The sequence below is a fragment of the Symphalangus syndactylus genome, chromosome 17, assembly GCF_028878055.3.
Source record: "Symphalangus syndactylus isolate Jambi chromosome 17, NHGRI_mSymSyn1-v2.1_pri, whole genome shotgun sequence".
NCBI classification, from domain to species: Eukaryota; Metazoa; Chordata; class Mammalia; order Primates; family Hylobatidae; genus Symphalangus; species Symphalangus syndactylus.
Genome location: NC_072439.2, coordinates 21,541,876 through 21,557,690, shown reverse-complemented (window position 1 = coordinate 21,557,690; position 15,815 = coordinate 21,541,876). Strand labels below are relative to the sequence as shown.

The following is a 15,815-nucleotide window of genomic DNA, read 5'->3' as shown; positions in this document are numbered from 1 at the left end:
CTAGTTAAGCCTCTCCTAGGCCCCACTACTCAATTAAAAGCCCCCATTAGACCACCCTGGAGTTGTGGCCCCACACTCCTACCTAAGGGAGCCCAGAGTTTTTGCTCCAGGCCCTAGGCCCGCTCTCCATCCCTGGCAACAGACTTTAGAGACCACTCCCCCAGTGAAGTTCCCTCTCATTCTTCCCTCCCACCCCCCAAACTGTGCCTTTCCCCAGATAACTCTGTAGTATTGTCCAGAAGTCCTGTTCTTCTAGCTCACCCCGTTCCCCAGGAACTTCTGATTCCATTTATCTTCAGAGAACCCCAGGGTTGGTCTTGATAAGTGGGTTCTCCCAAGAGGACTCCAGACACTGTGCTCCTCACAGGCAGCCATTAATAAAAAGCCTTTGGCACTTAATCCTTAGCTGGGAGGGGAGGGGATTCCACTTAGGGACTCGGCCAATTGAGCCTCTTAAGTGCTGATGACTTCCAGGAATTCCACTTCACTATCTAAACCCTGTTTTCAGCACCGTCAAACTGGTTGTCTCCTAGGCGGCACTAGAGGCCTGTTTTCTAGGTAACTGTCCACAAAAGGACTCCTGCTGAAAGGGCGCCTCAGTTTCCTCTGAGCTAGGTTCCTCCATCCCAGAAACCTCCAGCCGTCTTTGAACTCGAGAGGACTGCCCTTTAGTCGATCTCCTCCCAGGACTCCAGTCCCTTTATCCTTCTAAATGGAGGTGGCTCTCCGCGTCCTTTCCTCTCTACAGTTGTGGCTCAGAATCCCACACGCGCCTCCCCCGGCCGCCTGCCTCCTCCCTCCCCTCCGCACAGCTGTCTCCAGCTGTTCTCTGCAGCCCCGGGAGAGAGAGGGAGGGGGTGCCCTCGCAGGACAACCCGGCCTCCTTTGGCTCAAAGGTCCCGGGGCTCCCCAAGGGTCCGGAATGCGGAGCCTCCGCCCTGCCTCCGCCGCACCTCTCTCTTTGTTTACCCCGCCGCACAGCTGGCAGTGCCCCGCCCAGAGGTGGCCTGGGGCCCAGCGAGGGCGCGCAGAGGGGAGTGGAGGCGCGTTCCCGCTCGTGGCCCCGCCCCGGTGCTACTGGAGGCTGTAAGGCCGAGCTAGAACTCTAAAGCCCCAGCCAGAAAGAAGTTGGGCGGAGACAAAGCGCGGTGGGCGGAACTAGGGCACCCGGACGGCCTGGAGGTGGGGTGGGAGGGGCGTGAACAAGTGAGCCGGGCGAATCAGAGTGCTGAAAGGGAGGTGGGAGGGGCTAGAGGCGGCAGGTTAAGCTCCTGGATAGGCGGGGTTTAGAATCCCGCGGGTAGAAGGTAATGTGAGAGGGGCTACAAAGGGGGCACAGCCAGGGGGCGGGGGTAGGACTTCGTGGACCAAGCAGAGGGAGTGTGGGCGGGCATAGAATGCGAAGGAGACAGAGTTGGGCGGGGAGTTATGCCAGGGAGTGGTTAAAATGTGGTTTGAGTCAATGGAAGGGATCAGCATTGGGTCGGAGGGGCTGGAATAGCAAAGGATTCCGTGGGACTACGGGATGGGCAGGGTCAGAGCCGTCTGGGCTGGTCTGGAACTCCGTGGACTTAGCCAGAAATTGGGATCCAAGAGGTTGACATGAAAGTGAATAAACAGCCTGAGGGTTGGCTGGGCTCACGCCTGTAATCCCAGCACTTTGGGAGGCTGAGGCAGAAGGATTGCCTGAGCCCAGGAGTTCAAGACGAGCCTGGCCAACATAGTGAGACCCCGCCTGTACCAAATTTTTAAAAAACATAGCCCGACGTGGTGCACGCCTGTCGTCTCAGCTACTTAGGAGGCTCAGGTGGGAGGATCACTTCAGCTTAGGAGGTCGAGGCTGCAGAGCCATAATCACGCCACTGCATTCCAGCCTGGGCAATAGAGCGAGATCCTGCCGACTTAGTGGGTGGGGCTGTACCTCTGCTGGCTGAACGACTGGACTGGGCCAATGCTGATGCCAGAATTGGGGCGGGGCCACACGACAGCTGAAGGCGGAGCGACTTAGAAATGAATGATACCTTGAGGGAGTAGGGACCCCAGGGGAACCTGCCAGGAATGGTGGCGCCCCTGAGTGTCCTCGTTCTCCTCCCAGTCCTGTGTCCCTTGATCTGTCACAATGGCGGTGTGTGCGTGAAGCCTGACCGCTGCCTCTGTCCCCCGGACTTCGCTGGCAAGTTCTGCCAGTTGCACTCCTCGGGCGCCCGGCCCCCGGCCCCGGCTATACCAGGCCTCACCCGCTCCGTGTACACTATGCCACTGGCCAACCACCGCGACGAAGAGCACGGTGAGGAAAGTGTGGCCAGAGTCCCCTCCGACCCTTGTCAAGCATTTCACCTTGCCCCTGACCCCTCATCTTCCCCGCCTTCCCGAGCACCTTTGCCCAGCTCGCCCTCCCCACCTTGTCTAGCCCCAGCCCGTAAGAATCCGTGTAGACATCCCTTTGCCCGGCCGTGCCTCCCCTAGGCGTGGCATCTATGGTGAGCGTCCACGTGGAGCACCCGCAGGAGGCGTCGGTGGTGGTGCACCAGGTGGAGCGTGTGTCTGGCCCTTGGGAGGAGGCGGACGCTGAGGCGGTGGCGCGGGCGGAAGCGGCGGCGCGGGCGGAGGCGGCAGCGCCCTACACGGTGTTGGCACAGAGCGCGCCGCGGGAGGACGGCTACTCAGACGCCTCGGGCTTCGGTTACTGCTTTCGGGAGCTGCGCGGAGGCGAAGTGAGAGGAGGCCGGTGGGGAGGGACCCGGAGCTTGCCTCCGCGCGGGGGCGCGCTCACCCAACACTTCCCCGCAGTGCGCGTCCCCGCTGCCCGGGCTCCGGACGCGGGAGGTCTGCTGCCGAGGGGTCGGCTTGGCCTGGGGCGTTCACGACTGTCAGCTGTGCTCCGAGCGCCTGGGTAAGCCCCAGGACGTCCCCGAAGTGCTCGGAGCTGGGGAGGGGTGAGAACCTCACCGTTCCTCCTACTCTGCCCTAGATAAACCCAGTTCACAAATTGTAGCCACGCCTACCCCATTGTGGAGGCCACTTCCAGTCCTGAGCTTTTCATACCGCTCTGGGACGACCCACCCCATTTTCTGACTTTGGCCACTCTGTTCTCACCCTGCCTTTGTGCCTTGGCCCCCCACCATATACCTTGGGAGTCTCCAATGTTGCCATTTCAAACTGCCAACCTAAGGCTGACCCTGCACTCAAACTACAGCCAACATCTTTTAGTCCCTCCCACCCCGTCTTCGTCTCTGCCCACTCCATTCTCGCTCTGCCCACCTGTCCCTGGCCCACACCTCTCCTCTCTCCACAGGGAACTCCGAAAGAGTGAGCGCCCCAGGTGGACCTTGTCCAACCGGCTTTGAAAGAGTTAATGGGTCCTGCGAAGGTGCGATGGGGCAGGGGTGGGAGGGGCTTGGTTCTGGGGGCGGGATTTGCAGGGATCAAGTTCCTGTATCCACGGTGACCTCCCCAACCCTGGCAGATGTGGATGAGTGCGCGACTGGCGGGCGCTGCCAGCACGGCGAGTGTGCAAACACGCGAGGCGGGTACACGTGCGTGTGCCCCGACGGCTTTCTGCTCGACTCGTCCCGCAGCAGCTGCATCTGTGAGCAACCAGCAGGGAGCTGAGGCCGGGTCCCGCCCTCCCTACCCTCAGACGTCCCAGAGCATCCTGGGACCTTTAATTCCCTCGAACCCCCCCAGACTCCCGGGTTCCACTCAGTCAGCCTTAGAGCCCCCTCAGAACTTCTCAGACTCTTATACAGCTTCAGCATCCCTGGACCACCTTTAGACCTTTCAAGCCTTTTGGATCCAGATCCCTCCAGACTCCCAGACTTTATTTTTTGGAGATGGAGTCTCGCTCTGTCGCCCAGGCTGGAGTGCAGTGGCGCGATCTCGGCTCACTGCAACCTCTGCCTCCTGGGTTCAAGTGATTCTCCTGCCTCGGCCTCCCGAGTAGCTAGAATTACAGGCGGGCACCACCATGCCCGGCTAATTTTTTTTTGTATTTTTGGTAGAGACAGGGTTTCGCCATGTTGGCCAGGCTGGCCTCAAACCCCTGGCTCCAAGTGATCTGCCCACCTCAGCCTCCCAAAGTGTTGGGATTACAGGCGTAAGCCACTGGGCCCAGCTTTCCCAGACTTTCTGGAATCCTTCTCAGACCCCCAAATCCTCTCGTCCCCCTCGACGACTCGACTATCTTCAGATCTTGAGATCCTTCTCAGAGTCTCTCATTCACCACTGACACCGCACTGAGGCTCCAAGCCCTTCTCAGACCTCCAGAGCCCACTGCTCTCCTTCAGACCCTCTCAGACCTCTCCCAAATGCCCCTTGCACCCACCAACCCCCCACCCCCAACCCCAGAACCATTCCCCTCTCTCCCAAATCCCTCAGTGCCACAGCATTCCCAGCCCCGCCCTGAAGGATTTCCTCCCTGCTCCTCGCAGCCCAACACGTGATCTCAGAGGCCAAAGGGCCCTGCTTCCGCGTGCTCCGCGACGGCGGCTGTTCGCTGCCCATTCTGCGGAACATCACTAAACAGATCTGCTGCTGTAGCCGCGTAGGCAAGGCCTGGGGCCGGGGCTGCCAGCTCTGCCCACCCTTCGGCTCAGGTGAGCCCCTGCGGCAGTGCCTATCCCTACGCACAACACACGTGGCGCTCATTCTACGCCCCGCCCTCCAACCCTGAGTTCACCGCCGCTAACCTGGCTGGCTGGGCTCCAGCCTTGGCCACGCCGCAGCCTCTGAGACCCGCAGGCCTCAGACTGAACAGCATCCATGGCTCCATCTCCAACTGTAGCCACACCCACCCCTCCATCATTAGCCACAGCTACCCCAGAGCCCCCACGTTAGCTTTTGTCTCCTGAGCGTCAACGCCCAGTCCCACCCTGTCCCTGAGCTTTGGCCAAGTCCTTGGCTTCTGAGACACTGCCTTCAGCTTAGCCCCACCCCAGGCAGGCCCCTCCCTGAGACACCTCCCTGGCATTCTATCTTCTGCTTAAAACTAAATCCCACAAGGGAGCTATTTCCTAGCCTCCAACTCTGTCCCTGTAGACCCAACCAGACCCTGCCCTCAACCCTGTTCCTACTGCCATCCCAAATGTGGGAAAATGCTCTTGGCCCCAACTGTAGCCTCTGGGACATTCTACTCTTTGGCCAGGACACCACCCCATCCCAGCCTCCAACTCAAACCCCTGACACTCTCCGGCCAAGCCCTGCCCCTAGACAAGGCCAGAGTCTGGGCTTGCCATTGTTTTCTTCCCGCTCTCTTGTCCTCTCTCTGTCTCTCTCTCTCTCTTTCCTATTCCCAGAGGGTTTCCGGGAGATCTGCCCGGCTGGCCCTGGCTACCACTACTCAGCCTCCGACCTCCGCTACAACACCAGACCCCTGGACCAGGAGCCACCCCGAGTGTCACTCAGCCAGCCTCGTACCCTGCCAGCCACCTCTCGGCCATCTGCAGGTGAGCTGGCTCCGGCAGAAGTGGGTGCCATCTTCAAGAGGCTGCCCCAGCCCCATAGTGAAAGGAGGCAAGAGAGGATTTGGGCTCCACTCGTTGATACCCCTTCTTTATCAGGCTTTCTGCCCACCCGTCGCCCGGAGCCCCGGCCTGAACCCCGGCCAGATCCCCGGCCCGGCCCTCAGCTTCCGTTGCCCAGCATCCCTGCCTGGACTGGTCCTGAGATTCCTGAATCAGGTTTGCTAGAAAGAACTGAGGGCATTGAGCCTGGAGCAGTGGCTCACGCCTGTAATCCCAGCATTTTGGGAGGCTGAGGAGGGTGGATCACCAGGTCAGGAGTTCGAGACCAGCCTGGCCAACATGGCAAAACCCTGTCTACTGAAACTACAAAAATTAGCTGGGCGTGGTGGCAGACGCCTGTAATCCCAGCTACTTGGGAGGCTGAGGCAGGAGAATCGCTTGAACCCAGGAGCAGAGGTTGCAGTGAGCTGAGATCGTGCCATTGCCCTCCATCCTGAGAGACACTCCATCTTAAAAAAAAAAAAAAAAAATTCAGGGCATTGATGGGGGTATTACAGGTGGGATTCTGGGGTAAAAGACTCCAAGGTGAAGATTCCAGGTTACAGCAAATAGGAATGGTATGGGCAGAGATAAGCGTTTGAAGGGTTCGGTGGTAGTTAGATCAGGAGCTGGAGTCGGAGTTGGGCTCTTCTGTGTCAATTGAGCAAGCCATTTAACCTCTGAGACTCAGTTTTCTCATCGGTAAAATGGGGATCGTTGTTGAGATGCCTCTGAAGTGTCTGACACCTAGTAAGTGCTCAGATAAATACTTACGGTAGATAATTATTTTTCATTATCTAATATTAGATAATTATTTCTCAGGTAGGGCACTAAGAACGTATCTCAGGCGGAGGGTTGGAGAGCAAACTATTCAAAGCCAGAGACCTTGGGGTGGCATGATGAGGGGATTTGGCCAAGAATCTGATGAGAACGTTCCAGGATAAAAAAGATGGAGATCAGAAGAAGACTGGGCTTGCTTGGGGAGGAGACATCCATGAAGGTGTTTTATGGATGTCTCCGGGGGTGGGGGTTTTACTGGGATGAAAGGAACAGAGGATTCAGAGATGGGGGAACCCTGGCTGACTGGACCCCCCAGGTCCCTCCTCCGGCATGTGTCAGCGCAACCCCCAGGTCTGCGGCCCAGGACGCTGCATTTCCCGGCCCAGCGGCTACACCTGCGCTTGCGACTCTGGCTTCCGGCTCAGCCCCCAGGGCACCCGATGCATTGGTGAGCAAGGCGGAGGGCGCGGAAGGAGGCGGGGCGGGGGGCTTTGCCTGGTCACCTTGTCACCAGCCCCCTCTGTGTCCTCAGATGTGGACGAATGTCGCCGCGTGCCCCCGCCCTGTGCTCCCGGGCGCTGCGAGAACTCACCAGGCAGCTTCCGCTGCGTGTGCGGCCCGGGCTTCCGAGCCGGCCCACGGGCTGCGGAATGCCTGGGTGAGAAATTTGCCCCACCTGGCTCCAGGCCCCCCCACCGCCAGGGTCTCGCTCCTGCTCTCATTCCAGAGCCTCTCCAGCCCTCCCACGCTTTCCCTCTCGGGTCCCGCCCCGTGACTGCTCTGCCCTGGCCCTTGGCCCCGCCCTTCTCTGACCCGCCTCCACCCAGCTCCAGCCTCCCTTTGACCCCACCCCTACCCAGCTCCCAAACTGCCAGTTTCTTTTTTTTTTTTTTGAGACGGAGTCTTGCTCTGTCTCCCAGGCGGGAGTGCAATGGCGCGATCTCGGCTCACTGCAAGCTCCGCCTCCCGGGTTCATGCCATTCTCCTGCCTCAGCCTCCCGAGTAGCTGGGACTACAGGCGCCCGCCAACACGTCCGGCTAATTTTTTGTATTTTTAGTAGAGATGGGGTTTCACTGTGTTAGCCAGGATGGTCTCGATCTCCTGACCTCGTGATCCGCCCGCCTCGGCCTCCCAAAGTGCTGGGATTACAGGCTTGAGCCACCGCGCCCGGCCCCCAAACTGCCAGTTTCTGTCGGGGCCTGGTCCCTGCTCTTATTGCTCCGCCCCCACGCCCAGGCCCCGCCCTTATTGGCCACGCCCCTCCCTGACTAACTCCCTCCCCCAGGCCCCGCCACTGTCTTGCAACTGCGGCAACCAATCTCCTGACCACGACCTATGATTCCAACCCTGCCACACCAGAGCCCTATCCCCAAACTGCTCCTTTCTTCTCTAGCCCCTACCCCACCTTCCCTTTGCTTGGTCCCCAAAGCTCTCCTTTCTGCCCTTGCCCTACCAAACCCTCCCCTCCACAATTTCCCCTCTCACTGTGCCCCTCTCCGGCTGTCCTGGCCGAGTCCCTAGCCTGGCTCTGGCCCAAGCTTGGCCCCGCTCCCACTTCCCTCTACCCCCGCCTCCCTGCGTCGCTTCTCCCGGGACTGTCTGCCCCAGTCCCAGCCACCTGGTCTGTGCCCACAGACGTGGACGAGTGCCACCGCGTGCCGCCGCCGTGTGACCTCGGGCGCTGCGAGAACACGCCAGGCAGCTTCCTGTGCGTGTGCCCCGCCGGGTACCAGGCTGCACCGCACGGAGCCAGCTGCCAGGGTGAGGGCCTGGGAGGGGCAGCTGGGAAGGGGTGTGAGGGGTTGGGTAGAGCACAGCGATGAGGGCCAGAGAGACTGAACAACAGGGCAAAGCGAGCTGATTATGGGAGACAGCGGCCAGGCTCTGGGGCAGAGGTGTGGCCTGATGGTAGTAGAGAGAGACCTGGGATGGAGAGGCTGAGTGATGGGAAACAGAAAGGCTGAGTCATGGAAGATGGAGAAGCAGAGTGAGGAGGGATGGAGATGTCAGTAATCGGGTAAGGGGAGCAGAGTTATGGAGGACAGGTGAGAAGGAGGCCTTCTCATGGGGACTACAGAGACAGAACCAGCCAGGCAGCTTAGTAGGGATTGGTGGAGGATGCAGAGTCAGAAGATGGTGACAAGGAGGAACAGTGATGGGGTCACGGGGACAGAATGATGGAGGGTGGAAAGCCAAAGGGACAGAGGTCAGGGAGGCAGAGGGGAGCAAGTGATCCCGGGCCCCCTGCCCTATGCAGATGTGGATGAATGCACCCAGACCCCAGGCCTGTGTGGCCGAGGGGCCTGCAAGAATCTGCCTGGCTCTTTCCACTGTGTTTGCCCGGCTGGCTTCCGGGGCTCGGCGTGTGAAGAGGATGTGGATGAGTGTGCCCAGGAGCCACCGCCCTGCGGGCCCGGCCGCTGTGACAACACGGCAGGCTCCTTTCACTGTGCCTGCCCTGCTGGCTTCCGCTCCCGAGGGCCCGGGGCCCCCTGCCAAGGTGAGGGTGCTGAGCCCAGGCCTACTCCATCACTGTTTGCTGTGAAGACTGGAGAAAGATTATTGAGGGGCAGAGAGGCGGAGTGATGGGGCTCAGGGATGGAGAACAGGGGCTGAGGGATGCCAGAGTCTTCTCTCCTTTCAACAAAATAAGATAGTCCTCCCCACCCCTCCTCCCTTTTTGAAAGATACTCTTGTGCTTATGGGAACCCTGAGGAGGGGTTCACCTAGGGCAGGGCAGGCAACATGCCCTAGGTGCCTTAGCCCCACCTTAGTAGCTGGAGAGACCATTGAATGGGGACACGAGGAAGGCGTCTGTCTTCCTGGGAAGAGGGAGCAGCCTGAGGCAAGTCCAGAAGGCTGGCTCAAGACTGGAATGCTGGGGTGGGTGGTGATGGCCATGGGGATGGATTCAGGCTCCTTCCTCAGCCTCATTGGTCCCCTCTGCCCCAGATGTGGACGAGTGTGCCCGAAGCCCCCCACCCTGCACCTACGGCCGGTGTGAGAACACAGAAGGCAGCTTCCAGTGTGTCTGCCCCATGGGCTTCCAACCCAACGCTGCTGGCTCCGAGTGCGAGGGTGAGGCCGGGGAGGGAGGGAGGAGTGTGGATGGGTGAAGGGGGCGTTAGACCACTTCTTCAAGGCCATCCTCTCCCCTGCCCCCCAGATGTGGATGAGTGTGAGAACCACCTGGCATGCCCTGGGCAGGAGTGTGTGAACTCGCCCGGCTCCTTCAAGTGCAGGGCCTGTCCTTCTGGCCACCACCTGCACCGTGGCAGATGCACTGGTGAGACCAGGCCCTGGCTGTGACCTTGGGCCTGCATCATGACCCCCGACCCTTGACCCAGATCACAACTATGACCTGGCCCATAACCTCCTGACCTGGACCTCAGTCCCCAGAGCCTGTGGCTCCTGACCCTGACCTGGACCACAACTCTTGACCCTGAATGTGACTCCTGAGACCCAACTTGACAGTAACATTTGACCCTAACCATCACCCTTGATGATAGTCCCTGCCCATACCCTGATAGCAATTGTGACCCTCGTGACTCTGGCCCTGAATGTGACCTATAACTCCTGAATTTGACTGTGACATTTGACCCTAATCATAACCACTAACCATAGCACTGACCATAACCTTGACTGTGTGACTCTTGGTCCTGTCTCTTTCACAGCCCCTGCCTCTTCTCAGAATCCCTTCTCTGGAACCTGGTTGGGTTCATAATCCCTGACCCTGGCCTCTGACTTGAGGCAGAATTCTGGACCCTGACTATAACTTCTGATCCTAACTGGATTCAGATTCTAGTCACTAACTCTGACCCATGGCTCGGCCGAATCCCATCCAATGATCCTAGTTTATAATACTTGACTGGTCCCTTGCCCTAGTTCATTTCTGATCCCTGTCTAAGCTAGAGTCCCCTCTCCTGACTCCAAAATCCTGGCACAGGTAGTTCCTAGAGACCTAGACCCACAGGACTTGCAACCATGGTCCGCAGAACCCGGGAACCTTGGTCAGCCCTACCCACCTCTGCCACAGAGCCCTCCCGCAGCCTCCAACTCATGAGACTTCCCACTACCTCCCCCAGACCCCCTAATCCAAGGGGATTGGTCGGGTGTGTCCCGAGACTGGACCCTTTCTGAACACCGCCACCGCCCACAGATGTGGACGAATGCAGTTCGGGTGCCCCTCCCTGTGGTCCCCACGGCCACTGCACTAACACCGAAGGCTCCTTCCGCTGCAGCTGCGCGCCAGGCTACCGGGCGCCTTCAGGTCGGCCCGGGCCCTGCGCAGGTGAGCAGCATAGGGACCCGCCAGAGAGTCTGGGAGTAGGGCCTGTGTTCCAGGGCAAAGCCGGCTGGAAAGGTGGAGGCGGGACCAAGGCGCTGTGGGAGCATTGGTGGGGGCGGGGCTACTGCGATGTGGGCGGAGCTTGTGTCTGGGAGGCCGGGTTCCGTGACTCCGCCCAATCTCCCGCGTACCCTAGACGTGAACGAGTGCCTGGAGGGCGATTTCTGCTTCCCTCACGGCGAGTGCCTCAACACTGACGGCTCCTTTGCCTGTACTTGTGCCCCCGGCTACCGACCCGGACCCCGCGGAGCCTCTTGCCTCGGTTCGTACCCAGGCTGGTCCTGGCCCCGGAAAGGGTGGGCTTAGGGCAGGAAAAGGCGGGACGGGGAGAAGAGGGCGAAAAGGGGAAAACGAGTTTTTAGCCGGGGTCTTCCAGCAGGATCAGGGGGCAGCTGGTGGGAGTCTCGAGGCAGTGAGGCGAGGCGGGGCGTGGAGAGGAAAGGGCGGAGTCTGGGTATTTGGACCGTGATTGTAAAGAAGCTGTTCTAAACCCGTCGGGGGGCGGTGTTTGCAGGGAGGGAAGTAGCGTGAGGCAGGTTGGGGAAAGCGTGAAAGGCCTAGGAGCGCCGAGGGGCGGTGGAGGGGTGTGGCCTGGAATGTTAGGCAGAGCGGGAGGTGGGCCGGGCCTTCGGACGCCCTGTCCCGCAGACGTTGACGAGTGCAGCGAGGAGGACCTTTGCCAGAGCGGCATCTGTACCAACACCGACGGCTCCTTCGAGTGCATCTGTCCTCCCGGACACCGCGCCGGCCCGGACCTCGCCTCCTGCCTGGGTGAGAGGCCCCGCCCCGGCCTGATCCCTCCTCCCTCCGACTCCTCGACTTTCCGATTGGCCTCCCACCTCTTTCTTTCCTCCTCCGCTTCTCCCCTCCCCTTACCTCTTTCCCCCGCCTCCTCTCCTAGCCTCCCCATCTCTCCTCTACCCCAATCTTCCCCTGCCCTCTCCCCTGCTTCCCCGGCCTCCCCTTTCTGACTCTCCTCTCCCCTCCTTGTATCCCCCATCTTGCCTCCCTCCTTCCCACATCCGACCACCCGACCTCTCTCCTCAGACGTGGACGAATGTCGCGAGAGAGGCCCAGCCCTGTGCGGGTCGCAGCGCTGTGAGAACTCTCCCGGCTCCTACCGCTGTGTCCGGGACTGCGAACCTGGGTACCACGCGGGCCTCGAGGGCACCTGTGACGGTGAGCCTGCCCCCACCCGCCTTCGCTAGCGCTTGCAACGGGGTGCTGGAGGCTGCTCCCTTGGGGACGGAGGAGGGGCGCCTTGCTTCCCAGACTTAGGGGGAGGGAAAGAACACCCTCTCACCGTATCTCTGTAGTGGAAATAAGCTGCCGCCGTGTCCATGTATTTTCTTGTGTCAGGATCACGGCCAAGCCTCCCTTCCAGCCGCAGTCCATTCCCTCTCTGCAGCTGAAGCCCGGTCCACATTTTAGGCTATGCCCCCAGTAAGACACCTCCCCCAAATTGTTAGGCCCTGCCCCTTCCAGTCGGCCTCTGGATTAAAACCCCCTCTTCAGGCCCCTTCTCTTCCTAACAGAAGTTTGGACGCGCCCTTTCCCCTCCCTCCACCAGTCCTACTTCCAGCCTTCCCTCCAAAGAGGCCCAATCCCGGCGGCCCTAGGTCCCATCCTTTCCCAGTGAGAAATTCCCAAGGTGAAATTCTCCTAGCGTTGGCCCCCGCCCGTTGAAGCTCTGCTCTTCCTTGGTCTCTCTAGACTGGGCTTTCCATTCGCTCAGATGGCTCCAGTCTCTCGGAACACTTAGGCCCTCCCTTCCTATATTTGCTCCGCCCACAGACCCGCCCCTTGCCTTTTCTTACTTTCCAGGCCTTCCCTCCCGCCCCGCTCTTTCACCCCTCCCGGGTCAGGCTCCAGCGAGGCAGGAGGGTGGGGCTAATCTTCCATACAGTATATATATTTTTGTCTGGGGGTGATGGTGTGTGAGTCCGCATCTTGTGGAACACATGAAACAAAACATCTGTGGGCTGCCGTTGACTCTGCTAGACCTCTGACTCGTGGAAGTCTAGCTTCATAAGATCTCATTCATTAATTCCACAAGAATTCACTAAGCACCTACTCTATGCCAGCATCTGGGAAAGGTAATAAGAGCAACAGGAAATAAGTCATAGAAAAACCCCTGCCTTCCTGGAGTTATTGTGGGATAATAAATATGTAAATAAATTCAAGATTTATACAACAGGCCAGGAGCTGTGACTCATGCCTGTAATCCCAGCACTTTGGGAGGCCAAGGGAGATGGATCACGAGGTCAGGAGATTGAGCCTAGCTTGGCCAACATGGTGAAACCCCGTCTCTACTAAAAATAAAAAAATTAGCCGGGCATGGTGGCATGCGCCTGTAGTCCCAGCTACTCAGGAGACTGAGGCAGGAGAATCTCTTGAACCCGGGAGGTGGAGGTGGCAGTTGAGCCGAGATCGCGCCACTGCACTCCAGCCTGGGCGACAGAGTGAGACTGTCTCAAAAAAAAAAAAGAAAAAGAAAAAGATTTATACAACAAAAAACTGGGGGGCACCTTACTGTGTGTTGGGCACTGGAGATGTAGCAAGGAACAAAACAGACACAAATCCCTGCTATTGTAGTAGAGTTTGCATTCTAGGGAGGCGATAGTCGGCATACCAATAAATACATACGTATAAGGTCAGCTTTAGGAAGGAAAACAAAGCAAGACAAATGGGACAGAGATGACAGAGCAGTGGAGGGAGGAGTGCTAGGAGGGTTTGACTTAGACACCAGACAGAAGCGAGGGAGGCAGCCATGCAGAGAGCTGAGGGGAGACTGTTCCTGGCAGCGGGAAGAGCCAATGCAAAGGCCCTGAGGCAGGACCATGCTTTTGAGAAATGGCAGTGAGGACTTGAGAGTTATCAACTATGCTAGGTGTGGTGGCACATGCTTGTAATCCCAGCTACTCAGGAGGCTAAGGTGGGAGAATTGCCTGAACCCGGGAGGTTGAAGCTCCAGTGAGCCATGATCCTGTCACTGCACTCCAGCCTGAGCAACAGAGCAAAACCCCATTTTTTTAAAAAAAAAAAAAAAGGCTGGATGTGGTGCCTCATGCCTGTAATCCCAGCACTTTGGAAGGCTGAGGCAGGTAGATCGCCTGAGGTCAGGAGTTCAAGACCAGCTTGGCCAATATGATGAAATCTCATCTCTCCAAAAAAAATTTAAAAAGTGGCTGGGCATGGTGGCTCACACCTGTAATCCTAGGATTTTGGGAGGCCGAGGTGGGCAGATCACTTGAGGTCAGGAGTTCGAGACCAGCCTGGTCAACATGGTGAAATCTCATCTCTACTAAAAATACAAAAATTAGCCGGGCATGATGGTGCATGCCTGTAGTCCCACCTGCTCTAGAAGCTGAGGCAGAATTGCTTGAACCCAGGAGGCAAAGGTTGCAGTGAGCCGAGATTGAGCCGCTGCACTCCAGCCTGAGTGAAAGAGCGAGACTCCGTCTCAAAGAAAAAACAAAGTTTTCAACATTGTTGATCTTTAGAAGCTCAAGCTCCTAGAATACCAGATTTCTAAAGACTTCTTAGTCTTGGGCACTGGAAGTGGTGTTAGAACTTCTGAATTCAGGCCTTTGACTCCCCTTTCATCTCCTCCACACTCTGCAGATGTGGATGAGTGCCAAGAATATGGTCCCGAGATTTGTGGAGCCCAGCGTTGTGAGAACACCCCTGGCTCCTACCGCTGCACACCGGCCTGTGACCCTGGCTATCAGCCCACGCCAGGGGGCGGATGCCAGGGTGGGTGTCCATCGGGCATCGGGTGAGATGTGGAGATGGTAGAAGGTCCAGAAATGGCCTGACTGTCTGGTGGTTGCAGATGTGGACGAATGCCGGAACCGGTCCTTCTGTGGTGCCCACGCCGTGTGCCAGAACCTGCCCGGCTCCTTCCAGTGCCTCTGTGACCAGGGTTACGAGGGGGCGCGGGATGGGCGTCACTGCGTGGGTACGGGACTTCAGGAGGTGGATGGGACCAAAGGGGGTGGGGGAGGTTGGTCAGGCCCTGTCCCTCCCCATATATCTGAACAAATGGGAACTTTCGGGTTGTGGAATTTAGACTTGGAATATAAGATTATCTTCATGCCAGGCACGGTGGCTCACGCCTGTAATCTCAGTACTTTGGGAGGGCAAGGCGGGCAGATCACTTGAAGTCAGGAGTTTGAAACCAGACTGGCCAACATGGTGAAACCCTGTCTCTACTAAAAATACAAAAATTAGCCGGATCTGGTGGCCCATGCCTGTAATCCCAGCTACTCAGGAAGCTGAGGCACAAGAATTGCCTGAACCCAAGAGGTAGAGGTTGCAGTGAGCCAAGATTGTGCCATTGCACTCCAGCCTGGGTGACAGAGTAAGACCCTGTCTCAAAAAAAAAAAAAAAAAATCATCTCAGAACTGTTGTAGTGTTGTAGTGGCTGGTGACAGAAACCTGACTTAATCAGGTTTTATTTTTGTGTGCGTGCTTTAAAAAATGTATAAAGTATAAATGTATAAAGTGCTAATCTTAAGTGTTCATAAACATTAATCTTTCCTAACATTTTATGAGGAAAATTTCTAAACACAAAGCAAATTGAGAGAATCATAGAATGAACACCTACCTACTCATGATCTAGATTATATTACCATTTTATTACAATTGTTTCCTCACATATCTATCCATTAATCCATCTAATTTTGTGGACAGAGTTAAAAGTAAATTGCAGGCACCAGTCCGCTTCCCCATAAATTCTTCAATATGCATATCACTAACCAGAGTTCAATATGTGTTTACCAATATATTCTTCCCTTCTGTCTTTTTTTTTTTTTTTTTTTTTACTTTGAGATGGGGTCTTGCTCTGTTGCCCAGGCTGGAGTGTGATTGTTTGATCATAACTTACTGCAGCCTCTTAACTCCTGGGCTCAAGCCATCCTCCCTCCAGAACTGAGCTTCCAAGTAGCTGGTACACAGGCACATGCAACCATGCCCAGCTAATGTTTTTAATTTTTGTAGAGATGAGTTTTTTTTTTTTTTTTTTTAGGAGACGGAGTTTTGCTCTAGTTGTCCAGGCTGGAGTGCAGTGGCATGATCTCGGCTCACTGCAACCTCCACCTCCCGGGTTCAAGCGATTCTCCTGCCTCAGCCTCCCAAGTAGCTGAGATCACAGGCGCCCACCACTATGCCCAGCTAATTTTT

At 57.4% G+C, this 15,815-nt stretch overlaps 1 protein-coding gene across 5 annotated transcripts in view; it reads left to right on the top strand.

Moving 5' to 3' along the window:
- The window catches only part of LTBP4 (latent transforming growth factor beta binding protein 4), a 32,811-nt gene that overhangs the window by 5,756 nt on the left and 11,240 nt on the right, over positions 1 to 15,815 (top strand). For 2 of the 5 annotated variants that reach the window (XM_055251242.2, XM_055251243.2), the window contains 20 exons: positions 2,096 to 2,287; positions 2,467 to 2,714; positions 2,791 to 2,893; positions 3,296 to 3,370; positions 3,467 to 3,589; positions 4,431 to 4,595; positions 5,295 to 5,444; positions 5,559 to 5,678; positions 6,598 to 6,729; positions 6,814 to 6,939; positions 7,918 to 8,043; positions 8,540 to 8,782; positions 9,235 to 9,360; positions 9,449 to 9,568; positions 10,442 to 10,573; positions 10,767 to 10,892; positions 11,279 to 11,401; positions 11,678 to 11,809; positions 14,255 to 14,386; positions 14,466 to 14,591. In XM_055251242.2, coding sequence (XP_055107217.2) covers positions 2,096 to 2,287; positions 2,467 to 2,714; positions 2,791 to 2,893; positions 3,296 to 3,370; positions 3,467 to 3,589; positions 4,431 to 4,595; positions 5,295 to 5,444; positions 5,559 to 5,678; positions 6,598 to 6,729; positions 6,814 to 6,939; positions 7,918 to 8,043; positions 8,540 to 8,782; positions 9,235 to 9,360; positions 9,449 to 9,568; positions 10,442 to 10,573; positions 10,767 to 10,892; positions 11,279 to 11,401; positions 11,678 to 11,809; positions 14,255 to 14,386; positions 14,466 to 14,591 — 2,820 coding nt within the window. The remainder of the gene's footprint in view (positions 1 to 2,095; positions 2,288 to 2,466; positions 2,715 to 2,790; positions 2,894 to 3,295; positions 3,371 to 3,466; positions 3,590 to 4,430; positions 4,596 to 5,294; positions 5,445 to 5,558; positions 5,679 to 6,597; positions 6,730 to 6,813; positions 6,940 to 7,917; positions 8,044 to 8,539; positions 8,783 to 9,234; positions 9,361 to 9,448; positions 9,569 to 10,441; positions 10,574 to 10,766; positions 10,893 to 11,278; positions 11,402 to 11,677; positions 11,810 to 14,254; positions 14,387 to 14,465; positions 14,592 to 15,815) is intronic. The other 3 variants (XM_063620881.1, XM_063620882.1, XM_063620883.1) reach the window with 3 other exon arrangements.